This window comes from Schistocerca cancellata, chromosome 4, assembly GCF_023864275.1.
Source record: "Schistocerca cancellata isolate TAMUIC-IGC-003103 chromosome 4, iqSchCanc2.1, whole genome shotgun sequence".
NCBI lineage: Eukaryota > Metazoa > Arthropoda > Insecta > Orthoptera > Acrididae > Schistocerca > Schistocerca cancellata.
Genome location: NC_064629.1, coordinates 460,540,453 through 460,554,802, shown reverse-complemented (window position 1 = coordinate 460,554,802; position 14,350 = coordinate 460,540,453). Strand labels below are relative to the sequence as shown.

General features: G+C 47.1%; 1 protein-coding gene across 1 annotated transcript in view; it reads left to right on the top strand.

The window, feature by feature from the left end:
- Positions 1-14,350, top strand: part of LOC126184642 (aquaporin AQPAe.a-like) — a 42,970-nt gene that overhangs the window by 6,993 nt on the left and 21,627 nt on the right. The window contains exon 3 of the mRNA XM_049927120.1: positions 2,880-3,023. Coding sequence (XP_049783077.1) covers positions 2,880-3,023 — 144 coding nt within the window. The remainder of the gene's footprint in view (positions 1-2,879; positions 3,024-14,350) is intronic.

Sequence of the window (14,350 nt, the reverse complement as noted above, 5' to 3'; positions counted from 1 at the left end):
AAGCTTTACCCCACTTGTCAACATATTTAGTTGTAAATCACTCTCTTCCATACATACAGGGCCATAGTCTTGCTGGATTCTATGGTTGATAATTTATGGCTCGGCTCATCCTTGTTGAGAATTGCTGTACCATTCCTGTAGTCTCCCAGCCGAAGTTAGGTTCTTACTTCGTCAGAGGGTACCAAGTATTGATCACGTAAGCGATCATCCATCAGTTTCCTCACACTTCAACTTTCTTGTGTAAACGGTGCATCGCCTCGCTGACACCCTCCAGCAGAATTACCAGCTGAAATGCACCTCTAACTTCTGCCAGGAGCTCAACGTAACATGTTGTTCCGCATATCCTGTTTAATACACTAACCAGATAACGAATTAATCTGGTTCAAGATCATATAGTTACTCCCATGACCAGTCAGTGTTCAATTGTTTTGCAAGAGTATCAGGGTGCTACTGCTACTTACACTGATCAGCCAGAACATTGACCATCTACCTCATAGTATGTCCACATTTGGTACAAATAACAGCAGCGCCGCTTCATGGCATAGCAGTGAGGCCCTAGCAGATCTCTGGAGGAAGTTGGCACCACATCTGTGCACATACCATTCCCGTGAATTATAGGGAAGTGGGGCACATTAAATAAGATGGGTTAGTGGGTTCAGATCTGGCGAGCTGGGGAGGGCGTCAGCACATTAGAGCTCACCGTTCTGTGAACCAATCCATCACAATCCTGCCTTTGTGAAATGGCGTATTATTCCGCTAAAACTGCGCTGCCATCGGGAAACATGATCCTCATGAACGTATGTACGTGGTCTGCAACCAGTGTACACGGCTGCTCAGCTGTCATGGTGCCTTGCACGAACTCCACTGGACCCATGGATGCCCACGTGGATGTCCCCCAGAGCATAATAGAGCTGCTGCCAGCTTGTTTCCATCCCACAGTACAGGCGTGAAAGAGCTGTTCCCCAGAAGACGATGGATTCGTGCCCTCGTATCAGCATGAGAAAGGTATCGGGAGTAATCAGACCATATAATGCTCTACCATTGCGCCAACGTCCAGTGCGGATGATCATGTCCATTTGTCGCAGTTGCAGATGCGGTGTCAACATTGGCACATGAATGGGTCGTTAGCTGTGGAGGCTCATTATTAGGAGTGTTAGTTGCGCTTTATGCTCACACATACTTGTCTGCTGACCGGCGTTAGGTCCGCCACAGTTCTACGCCTCACCTGTTTGACCAGTCTGGCCAGTCTATGGCCTCAGACATCTGTAATGAGGCTTAGCCATACTATCACACGTCTGGACATGGTTTCACATCGGCATCAGACTATTCAGTTACAGAAGTGAACACTCGGTCAACATTCACTTTGACGATCCAGCTTATTCAGATATGAACATCTGGTTGGTTATTGCCCCTCTAAAAAACTCAATGTCAAAGAGACCACTGCGGCACAACACTTCTTACGCACCTCGAAGAAGCAATCCACCGTCTTTGCAGACAGTAACTCATGTCCTGGTGGAATGGTTCCTCCTCTGCCTATCCATGCTAAGACTCGTCTTCTGAACACTTTACCTCTAATATTGAACAACTCATTGAGTGGAACTAGTTCTGTTTTGACAGTGGTTTATATTGTCAAACAGTTTTAAACGCCATTCTGGGTAGGTGAGGGTTGGTTGGAACTGGTCACATGCTAGTGTGGGTGACCCTAAACTGTATTGCCTTCACCAGGCGCCTGTCATCCACTTGCTCTTAGATGTGGTCAGCCCTCCTTCCGCTACACCCCATTTTCCGTGTCAGCGATAACTCTCAAATTAATAGTGAGTGTTGTTCCTCTTGTCACCACTTTGATAACGAATCTGAGCTGACTTCTGTCGCATGCAGGGGCGTGGGCGACATTTGCCTTGCCCCACCCACCTGCTGACTTGATTTTTCGCCTTTTTGTTATTGATTGTCCACCTTACGTCCATTACATTTTAGCCTTCTCACTTTAACTATTAAGCATCATATAGATAAGATTCTTTACTATGCAGTTTTCTTAGCATTTAATCGGGTTAGTGAGGGATGAAATGCGACCTTTTGTCCGTTCTCCTATGTATAGGTCCGATCAATATACCCTCTGGAAATTCTTAGCTCTGACGTCAGTCTTACCTTCAATGCATGGTTTAAGGCTCCTACCTTCAATAATCTTTTCAAATTTGTGGCGGTCACCAACTCAGGATGAACTATCTAGGCCGATAGACTGACGAACACGCTGTTCAGTCCCGTAACAAGCAAACAAGTGTCCAACCAACCGTTTCGCACGCAAATAGTTACAGGGGGTGTGCAGTAGTAGTTTCATTGATTTTGTTTCATAGTAAAGCGTATTTTTTCGGTTCCGGATTTCTCATGTGGAAGGACTTTGAGTTAACACATTAGTTCAATCCGTTTAACATAACGAGATAAGGTCACGACTTGATTAGTCATTTTTACAGTTCAAATTTAGGGTGACCCTGTTCTAATGGCACGTAGAGCTCTTCAAAACAAGCTGAGACAACGACCGTCGTGAGTCATTTGTAATGGGTAGTTAGCATTATCTAACAAATACTTGATTTTTGAAGTCACCTGAAGCATTTTGTACAGGGGCTCGTGCAACAATAGTCTGCTCACAGTAGAGCTGGTACTGCTGTTAACATATATTCTAATTATGCAGATACTGAAATAAAGGTAAACAGACAATATTTCATTATTCACATGTTTGTGATAGGAGGCAGATGAAATGACTTGAAAATTTTGTACAAAGAACAGCACGAACTCAGATGCCTTGCATCCTCGCGTAAGTTAATACCATCAGAAAATTACAAAATAAGGTAGCAGCGAGCGATGAATGGTATATGGTGTTGCAGTGCCTGGGCCATGTGAGCGGCGCGCACGTAAACCCAGCAGTAACGGTGGGCCTGTTGTCAGCCGGCCACGTTTTCCTCCTGAGGGCCGTGATGTACATAGCGGCCCAGTGTGCTGGCGCAATCGCTGCTGCTGTTGTCCTCAAGGTAAGAAAACAGCTGTCGGGATATTAACATCAAGTTTTATTAGTTTAATTAGTACTTCCATAGATCATGACTACCACACTTCGTAATGGTGTGGAACGAGTCAGGTGTCTATACATATTAAATTACACAAGATATTACATGACTCATTATTTTTTGGGGTGGGGGATGGGGAAATTACCCACTTACTATATCCAAAAGTCATCTGAGTAGGAGTTGCCATTCAGAAACTTTTTAATTTCCTTTTAAATGCTATATGGCTGTCAGACTTTTGATGATATTAGGTAAGTGACCAGACTTCTGTGGCAGCATAATTTACCCCTTTCTGAGCCAGTTAGATTTAACCTTGAGTAGTGAAGATCATCCTTTCTCCTAGTGTTGCAGCCATGTACACTATTAGTTTAGAGTTCGTTCGGTTTGTTAATAACAAATTTCATAAGTATATATATATCTCCATCCCTAGCTATTTAAGTGTCTGCAGGATGATCTTGGATGAGCTCCAGCAATTATTCTAATTACACGCTTTTGTGCAGTGAACAATTTTACTCAGTTACCCCAGAATGATGCCACACGAAAGCAGAGAATGAAAATAGGCGTGGTAAGCTAATTTACTGAGATGTATATCGCCAAAAATTTGCAATGACTCTAATAGCGTAAGTATCTGAAATCAAACGTTTCAGCAGATCTTCAGTGCGTTTTTCCCAGTTAAACCCCTCATCAATGCATACACTTAGAAATTTTGAATATTCTACCTTAGCTACCTATTCATGATCGAAGTCTATATTCACAGCTCAGTTGTTAGAGCGCTTGCCTGTGAAAGGCAAAGGTCCCGAGTTCGAGTTTCTATATTTGTTAATGGTGTCATTCTATTTACTGTGTAGAACTGTGTTTTGTCAAAGTTTGAGAGCCTATTTGCAGAGAACCACTTAATGATTTTCTGAAAAACACGCTCACAATTTCATTAATTCTTGTCTGTTGGGTGTGATAGCTATACTTCTATCATTGTCCGAAAGTACCAGCTTTCTGTCTTCGTGAATACAGAAAGGGAAGTCATTAATATATTAAGACAGCAGAGGCTCAAAGACCGAACCTTGTGGGTCCCTGCCCCCCCCCCCCCCAATTCTTGTTCCCCAGTCTGAGAAATTACAAGTTTTTTGGATCTTATGTGAACTGCGTATTTAAACTTTCTGCACTCTTCCAGTTAGGTCTGATATAAACCATTTAAGCACTGTCCCATTCACCTCACAATACTTCAGCTTATCTAAAAGTATTCCGATTTACACAATCAAAAGCCTTTCAGAGATCACAAAAATCCCAACGGGTGACTTCTGGTTAAGCAGAGCTTTTAGTATTTAGTTAAAGTATACATAGCATTTTTCCGTCGAAAAACCTTTCTGGAAACCAAACTGACATTTTTTAAAACTTTATTTTTTTACAAAGGTGTGAAGCTATTGTAAAGTACATTACTATTCAAGAATTTTGGATAAGGCAGTCAGAAGGGAGGTTGGGCGGTAGTTGACAGATACATCCCCTTTCTATGCAGTGTTTTACCAATGGCATACTTCAGTCTATCTGGGAAAATACTCTTCAGAAAGCTATTACATATGTGGCTAAGAATCCCAATTACCTCTTGGAACAAGCTTTTACTATAGTGCTGGAAATTCCATCAATTACATGTGAGCTTTTATTCTTGAGTTTATCATTTTCCTAATTTCAGATGGAGAGGTGGGTGGAATTTCAGTTGTATCAAATAGTGTGGGTAAGGCCTCTTCCATTAACTGCCCTGCTTCTTCTAATGAAAATTCAGATCCTATTTTTCTCTACAATATTTAAAAAATGATTATTCAAAATGTTTTAGACTTCTGGCTTGTTAAGTTTCTATTCGCTTTGATGGTAATGCCGTCATCCTGTACTCTTGGTTGCCCTGCCTCCGTTGTAATAATATACCAAATTGTTTTGATTTGTATCAGAGGTATTAATCTGACGTGATGCACGTTTCTGGACTCCTTAATAACCAGTCTTAATGTAGCACAGTAGTTTTATTTGGCTGTTTCTGGGTCGTTAAGAACAAGAGTAGACAGTTCCCTTTTGTGGTTAAGATATTTTTATTCCTTTAGTAAGCCAAGGTTTTTTGCATGGTTTCTTATAATTAATTTAACTATTTCCTTGGGGAAAAAGTTTCCAGGTTTACTTAAAAGTATCATGAAATAAGTCCTATTTTAAATAAGCATCAGGTTCCTTGTACTCCTCATCCTAGTTAAATCGCAGATGATGTTCCCTGATATTTCTAATTGAGTCATTAACTGAACGCACAACTGTGGAGGGTAGTTTTGAATTACTGAATGGAGCTGTCATAAACTGTAACTAGATGGGCACCATGATCAGAAAGGCCATTCTCAACAGCACAGATTTGTTTTTAAACTTGTTCTATAAGTGTTATCAATGTGCTGCTGTCCTTTACTACCTGAGTAGGAAAATAACTGACAGATGTCAAATTGAAAGAACTGAGAAAGACATCCAGGTCATTCTTCCTATTACACTCTTCCAGTGAATCGACATTGAAGTCTTCACAAATAATTTGCTTTCCCCTATCTGACAAAGCACAAGAAGGTATCAAAGTTTTCCAGGAATAATAGTTTCCTGAAGGGGACCTATATACTGTTAAAATAAGAGCCCTCCTTCAGTTTAAGTTGACAGGCACATGATTCTTTATGTTGCTCCAAACAATTTTTTTGTATCTAAGCTTTTTACAGTGATAACTTTCGACGTATATGGCAACACCTTCTCTCACCTTATTCTCTCTACTCACATGTGTAGCTAGTTTATAACCACTGATATTTACCTTTCCCGTATCAGACACAACGTGATTCTCATACAGGCATATATCTATTACATAATTAGATTCAATGTCATCTAAACAAACCAGGAGCTCAGCTACTTTATTCAATCCTGGAATATTTTGGTGAAAAATGGTAACATTATTTTTTACTTTGAGAATCTTTTCCTTTAATCCGCCAATATTGTGGTTAAATATAGTAACATTATTATTTACTGTTGTGAGTCTTCGGAGTTTTGGACCTCTTCAGCACCTGCCTGCCTGAACTTCCCATTGGACACGGATATTAGTCTAAAAAGATACATCCATGAGTACTAGTGTCCCCTTACGGATTACGCTAACAACCCTGCCAGTTTACCATTCCCTTCCCTTCCCTATTGAGGTATAAGCCATGCCTTATGAAGTCTCCCCCCTATCAATAGCATCTACACCCCCAGGGGGTCCACAACTCTTTTGTGGATACGTGTGTAGCGAGCATGGGACCCCAAGGTAATGTGGCCCTCCTTCCTTTCCGGGCTGCATACCTTCCTTTTCCGCATCCTTCCCTCTCCCCATCTTTGCCTCTCCTCCCCTCGCCTCTGGCTCTTTCCGTCGCTTTCTCCCCCTCTGGGAGTATGGTTTGTGCCTACGTCCAGAGACGGACGCTCGTAAATGTACCGCATTCTTCACCTTCTCTGCTTGTATGTCTTCATCCTCCATTTGTCCTTCTCTTTTCCTTACCTCTTCTCTTTACCCTTTTCTCCACTGTGGTGTTTGAGACCTCTTTCCATTCCCTTTCTTTGTTTTCCCTTTCTTCCTCCCTGTGCGTGTCTGAAGGCCGACCCACGCATTTTTGTGCGTAGCTGGTGACGGGGTAACGCGTAATTCCCTGCCCCGGGTAGACAGGTAGGACACGTACGTACCCCCTGGTAACGGCCAGGCCCAGGGAGGGGTGATTACCCGAGCTGATACCTTCCGAAAGTGCCGATTGGTCCCTCCGTCCGTTTGTCGGGAGGTGTGACCTGAGGTGTGAACAATCACCTAAGGTGGGAGTGCCCTCAGAGAGGGCCCCCACAAGGGAGGAGCGCGCCATCAGAGACGCCAGTAATCATGGGGGATTCTTCTGCAATGGTTTCCTCACCTTCCACTATGACTGCTCACATGTGTAAGTCCACTGAGTCTCAGCCACAGACGGTTCTTCCATCGTTGCCACAGTTCCTTGTTGTTTCTCGGTCTGACGAAGGTCACTACTTCTCCACAGTCAACCCTTTCATTATTCAGAAAGGTGTCGACGCAATTGCAGGTCCTGTAAAGTCTTGTTCCAGATTACGGAATGGCACCTTGTTATTAGAAACAGTCAGTGCCCTCCAGGCACAAAAATTGCTGCGTACTCCACTGCTCCACACCTTCCCTGTCCAGGTTGAAGCGCACCGCACTTTAAATTGCTCGCGTGGAGTCGTTTATACACGCTCCCTCGATGGATTGACGAAGAAATTCAGCACTACCTGTCCGACCAGGGTGTAACGGCTGTTCATAGTTATGAAAAGGGTTGACACGAACATCATTCCAACCCGCACTGTCTTCTTGACATTTGACAAAGTTCACCTCCCATCCAAATTCAAAGCAGGCTATGAGATAATTTACGTTCTCCCTTATGTCCCAAACCCTTCGTGTTGCTATCGGTGCCAGCGGTTCAATCACACCAGCCAGTCCTGTTCCAATCCAGCCAAATGTGTTCCGTGTGGCAAGGATGTCCACGAGGGTGCTTGTCCACCTCCATCCCCTCGCTGCATCAACTGTATGGGTGACCACGCTGCTTCCTCTCGAGATTGCCCCGTTTTTAGACGAAAAGCTCGTCCAGGAAATCAGAGTGAAGGAAAAGGTGTCGACCTTTGCTGCTCTAAAATTATTCGCCAGTCGACAGCCCACTGTGCCTCAGACAGGAAAATACAGCACTGTCCTTGCTTCTCCTTGGCCAACAAAGGAGGCGGGCACGCAGACTTGTGACCTCACCTTTAGTGCCACGGTCGTCAGATCGGCCAGCACAAATATCGCCCGTTCAACCTTACCACTTTGGCCTGCCCACTGTCTGGCTCACCCTTCGTCAGGTTCTGCTAAATCTCGAGCCCAAAAGTCAGACACAAAGACTTCAAAAAAAGAGCATACTCGTGAAGATATTTTTATGTACCCAACTTCCCAACCATCGGTTCCTCCCTCATCTAAACATCATATGTCCCAGAAGGCTACAAAGAAACACAGTTCATCTCCTTCTCCGCCAAGGCGTATCCCATCTACAGCACCACCTGGCGGAAATCGCCCTCAGCCGTCTTCTGGGTCGCCGAGGCGCATTGCTGGCGGCCGATCAACCGGCCGATCGCTGGTGGTGGGAGCAGCTCCTGAACAACCTATGGATCAGGATCTTCTGCCTTCGGCTGAATGCCATTCCATGCTGTCGGTCGCAAGCTCTGAGCAGTCGTTAACAGCAGCCTTCGTCACATTCCTCCATTTTCTGTTCACCCTACGTCCATTATCCACTGGAATATCCACGGCATTCGAGCCAATCGGGATGAATTGTCGATCCTCTTACAATCCTACTCGCCGGTCATCTTCTGTCTTCAGGAAACAAAGCTGCGTCCCCATGACTGCTTTGTTCTCCCTCATTTTCAGTCTGTCCGATATGATCTCCCCTCTGTTGAAAGCACTCCAGCCCATGGAGGACTCACGATTCTTCTCCATGATACTCTCCATTATCACCCAATTCACTTAAACACTTCCTTCCAAGCTGTCACCGTCCGTCTTTCCCTTTCTGGATACACGTTCTCTCTTTGTACTGTATACATTCCATCGTCCACACCAATGGCACGAGCTGATCTCCTTCATCTTCTTGGTCAGCTTCCACCCCCCATTTGCTGGTTGGGCACTTCAATGCCCACCACCCGCTTTGGGGATCTCCACATACTTGTCCACGTGGCTCACTCCTGCTAGACGTCTTCCACCAAGCGGATCTAGTTTGCCTTAACACTGGGGTCCCTACATTTTTGTCTGCCTCCACAACAAATTTATCTCATTTGGACCTTGTGGTCGGTACTGTTCCGCTAGCTCGGCGCTTCGAATGGTTCGCCCTTGATGATTCTTAGATTGCAGCCTCAACTGCCATATATGCGCCTGAGACGCTGGAAGTTTGCCCAGGCCAACTGGACACTTTTTTCGTCTCTAGCGACATTCGCTGACCGTCCCTTTCCCAGCGTTGACGATGAGGTCACACACGTTACCGACGTTATTCTTACAGCAGCGGAACTTTCAATACCACGCACCTCCGAATTGCCCCGGCGCCCCCAGTTCCTTGGTGGAACGAGGCATGCCGTGACGCAATACGTGAGCGGCGACGTGCTCTTCGCGTTTTCCGTCACCATCCTACTTTGGCCAACTGTATCCGCTATAAGCAGCTCCGTGCGCGATGCCGTCGCGTCATCCGCGATAGCAAGAAGGCAAGCTGGAAATTCTTTATTAGCTCATTTAACACCTTCACTCCCTCCTCGGAAGTTGGGAGTCGGCTTCGGCGGTTCTCAGGCGCGCCTAGTTTCTCCCCGGTCTCTGGGCTCACTGTCGCACATGATACCTTAGTGGACCCCGTCGCAATTTCTAACTCGTTGGGTCAGCACTTCGCTGAGATTTCGAGCTCTTCAAATTACCCGCCAGCGTTTCTCCCGAAGAAACGTACAGCAGAAGTGCGACACCTTGCTTTCTCCTCTCAAAATCACGAAAGCTACAATACTGTTTTCTCCATGCGGGAACCCAACATGCCCTCTCTTCTTCTCGCTCCTCCGCCCCAGGACCGGATAGTATCCATGTCCAAATGTTGCTGCATTTATCAACCCATAGTCTGCGTTACCTCCTTCGCGTTTATAATCGAATTTGGACCGACAGTACCTTTCCCAGACGGTGGCGGGAAGCTATTGTTCCCGTTCCGAAACCTGGAAAGGACAAACATCTCCCCTCTAGCTATCGCCCCATTTCTCTCACGAGTAGTGTCTGTAAGGTTTTGGAGCGTATGGTGAATTACCGTCTAGCGTGGTGGCTGGAGTCCCGCAGTCTTCTAACACCTGCCCAATGCGGATTCCGAAACCATCGTTCTGCCGTTGAACAGCTAGTTGCTCTCTCCACTTATATCATGAATAATTTTCTCCGGAAACGCCAAACAGTAGCAATATTTTTTTGATCTCGAGAGAGCATACGATACCTGTTGGAGGACAGGTACCCTCCGCACACTGTTCTCTTGGGGCTTTCGAGGTCGGCTGCCCCTTTTTCTTCGCGAATTTATGGCAGAGCGCACATTTAGGGTGCGGGTGAACACTGCTCTCCCGTACTTCGTCCCAAGAAAACGGGGTACCCCAGGGCTCCGTGCTGAGTGTTGTACTGTTTGCCATTGCCACCAATCCAATTATGGATTGTCTCCTTCCTGATGTCTCGGGCTCCCTCTTTGTGGACGATTTTGCGATCTACTACAGCTCTCAACGGACCAGCCTTCTTGAACGACGTCTTCAAGGATGTCTCGATCGCCTCCACGCTTGGAGCATCGAAACCGGCTTCCGTTTTTCTCCCAGTAAGACCGTTTGTGTTAATTCTTGGCGACGTAAGGAGTGTCTTCCACTCTCCTTACATACAGGACCTGTCAACCTTCCGTTTTCGGACGTCGCTAAATTCTTGGGTCTTATGTTTGACAGAAAACTATGCTGGTCCTCCCACATTTCGTATCTTTCGGCTCGCTGTCTGCGATCCCTTAACACCCTCCGTGTCCTGAATGGTACCTCCTGGGGAGCGGACCGAGTGGTCCTTCTCCGCCTCTATCGCGCCTTAGTGCGCTCGAAATTGGACTATGGAAGCAGTCTACTCCTCTGCTCGGCCGTCTATTCTTGGGCGTCTCGACTCTATCCACCACCGTGGATTACGTTTAGTGTCTGGAGCTTTTTACACCAGCCCTGTGGAAAGCCTTTATGCTGAGACTGCTGAACCTCCGCTGTCAAATCGGCGAGCAGTCCTTCTGAGCCGTTATGCCAGCCATCTGTCTTCCATGCCTGCTAATCCAGCCCATGACATATTTTTCGACGCCTCCTTTGATGTAGGGTATGCAGGCCGCCCCTCCTCCCTACTACCACCGGGAGTCCGCTTCCGTCGACTGCTCCATTCTGTTTCCTTCCGCTTTCCTACAACCTTCTTGACAACTTGGGGTACAGCACCGCCTTGGCTCCGTCCCCTGATCTGCCTGCTCCGTGACCTCTGTCGATTTCCCAAGGATGGTACCCCTTCACTTGTTTATCGTCGGGCATTTGCTGCTCTATGTGCACAAATGACGGAAGCCACATTTATTTACACCGATGGCTCGAAAACATCGTTAGGTGTAGAGTGCCTATGTTGTTGGCGACACCCCAAATCACTTTCGGCTTCCCGACCAGTGTTCGGTCTATACTGCAGAGCTTTACGCTGTTCTCCGGGCTGTCCACTACATCCGCCGCCATCGGCGGATACAGTACGTTATCTGCTCCGATTCTCTCAGCTCTCTCCTCAGTCTCCAAGCTCTTTACCCTGTGCACCCTCTGGTCCACCGGATTCAGGACTGTCTGCGCTTGCTCCACCTGGGGGGCGTCTCGGTGGCGTTCCTCTGGCTCCCGGGACACGTTGGTATCTGCGGAAATGAGGCGGCCGATATTGCAGCCAAGGCTGCAGTCTCTTCTTCGGCCAGCTATTCCATCGATTCCCGTCGCCCATCTACGGCGCGTTTTATGTCGTCGTGTTGTTCATTTATGGCACGCGCACTGGTCGACACTTCCCCAAAATAAATTGCGGGACGTAAAATCTCTTCCTTGTGCTTGGACCTCTTCCTCCCGAGCGCGTCGTCGGGAGGAGGTAATTTTAACTAGACTCCGGATAGGGCACTGCCTTTTTAGCCATCGACATCTTTTAAGCGGCGATCCTCCCCCACTCTGTCCCCACTGCTCTCAGCTGTGGACAGTAAGACACCTTTTGAGTGCCCCTATTTTAATACGTTACGCGCCTGTCTGCAGCTGTCGCCTGATATATCGTCAATTTTAGCAGATGACACGCGCTCGGCCGATCGCGTTCTAGTTCATTAGTGCCAGTGAAATGACGTCAGTCATTTGAAGCTTTTTTGGGGACAACCAACCTCTTTCTGTAGTGGATTTTAAGCCTTCCTTCTGCTTTTAGTTTCTCCAATTTGACTTTCGTTCCCATTGCTGCTGGTTTGTTTTCGGTTTTTTACTGTTTCCTAAGTCACATACCGGGCGCTAATGACCATAGCAGTTTTGCGCCCTAGAACAAAACAAAAAGCATCTACAGGAACCAATGTCTGACAGTGGCCGCCCTATGCAACTGATCACTCCATCAAAATATCCACGGGTATGCTGCCGGTCTATAGTGTCCAACGGGCACAATATTATGACCTCATAAACCGGGACTGTGGCTATAATCTTAGCAAGGCTTGGGAACCAGCGATCGGGTTAATCAAGAGTAAATCGAGCAGACGTATAGTTGTGACGACCACGGCGGACAGAGCCATCACACCGACGTCATCTCAGACGCCGTCGCAATCTGTTCCACCGCGCGACCGTGGCGCTGGGCGCGGACGGCGGAGGGAGCGCGCCGCGGGCGGAGGGTATTTAAATCGGCCGCCGCCGCGACCAAACCCAGTTCCCTCTGAGCAGCCATAGCGTACGGATCTCCGTGCCGGCACGTTCACAGGAGCTCAGTCCGTCAGTTCACCTGATGATGGCGACATGTTTGATCGCCGAAATATTGTGCCCGTTGGACACTATAGACCGGCAGCATACCCGTGGATATTTTGATTATCAAATACGCCGGGAGAAACTCAAGAATCTGATCACTCCATATTTACCCTCCTGACAGCTGTTCAACTGGGGCTGATCATGCCACACGAAAGCAGGCACCAGCCCAACATTGGTGTGGGGCGTGCAGAGGCCGTTTTCTCCAGGTCACACTCAATACTGTAGCCCTGATCACTATCAATATTGTTTCCCACTCCACCCACTATCACACGATCCTGCTTTGAGAAACCATTGCACAAGGAACTCATATAATCTTCCACCTGGCTACGACATGCACTTGGCTTGAAAGTTTGTGGCCTGGTACCTGTCACCTAATTTTTCTTGTGAAATCTGGCCCACACCTTCCATGGCTGCTACCTAGCAGCAGAACTTTCCTCTTTCTACTTTCCTTGAAACAGTTGGTTTCCTAATCAGATTCTGTTGCATCTTAACATCTAGTACTGGAGCCTCTTCCTTACTTGACTGTGGTAGCAATGCAAATCTATTGGTTGTGCCAATTGGGAAAGTCACTGTTCTCTCTGTAGCCCCTGTTCCCAGCTACCACTTCCTACCGCTGTTTACCTTCCTCCCCCTTAATCCCTTCAGTTCCTCCCTAGCTCTGTCCAAATCAGCCTGAAGGGCTCTAATTTTCTCCTCCTGTTCAGCTATAATCCTATCTCTTAAGCAAACCCTGCAAAAGAATTGGAGAGTCTAGTTTGCTTGCGCAATTCCCACGCCACTACAATTTCTCCAATGAAACCACCTGTCAAAACAGCTGCACAAAGCTCCCGAACTAACTTTCCTACTGCAGCTCACACACTTACTATCCATGGTAGTTTGGAAATTAGATAAGAGATTTACTAAGTGATGATGATAATACACTCCTGGAAATTGAAATAAGAACACCGTGAATTCATTGTCCCAGGAAGGGGAAACTTTATTGACACATTCCTTGGGGTCAGATACATCACATGATCACACTGACAGAACCACAGGCACATAGACATAGGCAACAGAGCATGCACAATGTCGGCACTAGTACAGTGTATATCCACCTTTCGCAGCAATGCAGGCTGCTATTCTCCCATGGAGACGATCGTAGAGATGCTGGATGTAGTCCTGTGGAACGGCTTGCCATGCCATTTCCACCTGGCGTCTCAGTTGGACCAGCGTTCGTGCTGGACGTGCAGACCGCGTGAGACGACGCTTCATCCAGTCCCAAACATGCTCAATGGGGGACAGATCCGGAGATCTTGCTGGCCAGGGTAGTTGACTTACACCTTCTAGAGCACGTTGGGTGGCACGGGATACATGCGGACGTGCATTGTCCTGTTGGAACAGCAAGTTCCCTTGCCGGTCTAGGAATGGTAGAACGATGGGTTCGATGACGGTTTGGATGTACCGTGCACTATTCAGTGTCCCCTCGACGATCACCAGTGGTGTACGGCCAGTGTAGGAGATCGCTCCCCACACCATGATGCCGGGTGTTGGCCCTGTGTGCCTCGGTCGTATGCAGTCCTGATTGTGGCGCTCACCTGCACGGCGCCAAACACGCATACGACCATCATTGGCACCAAGGCAGAAGCGACTCTCATCGCTGAAGACGACACGTCTCCATTCGTCCCTCCATTCACGCCTGTCGCCACACCACTGGAGGCGGGCTGCACGATGTTGGG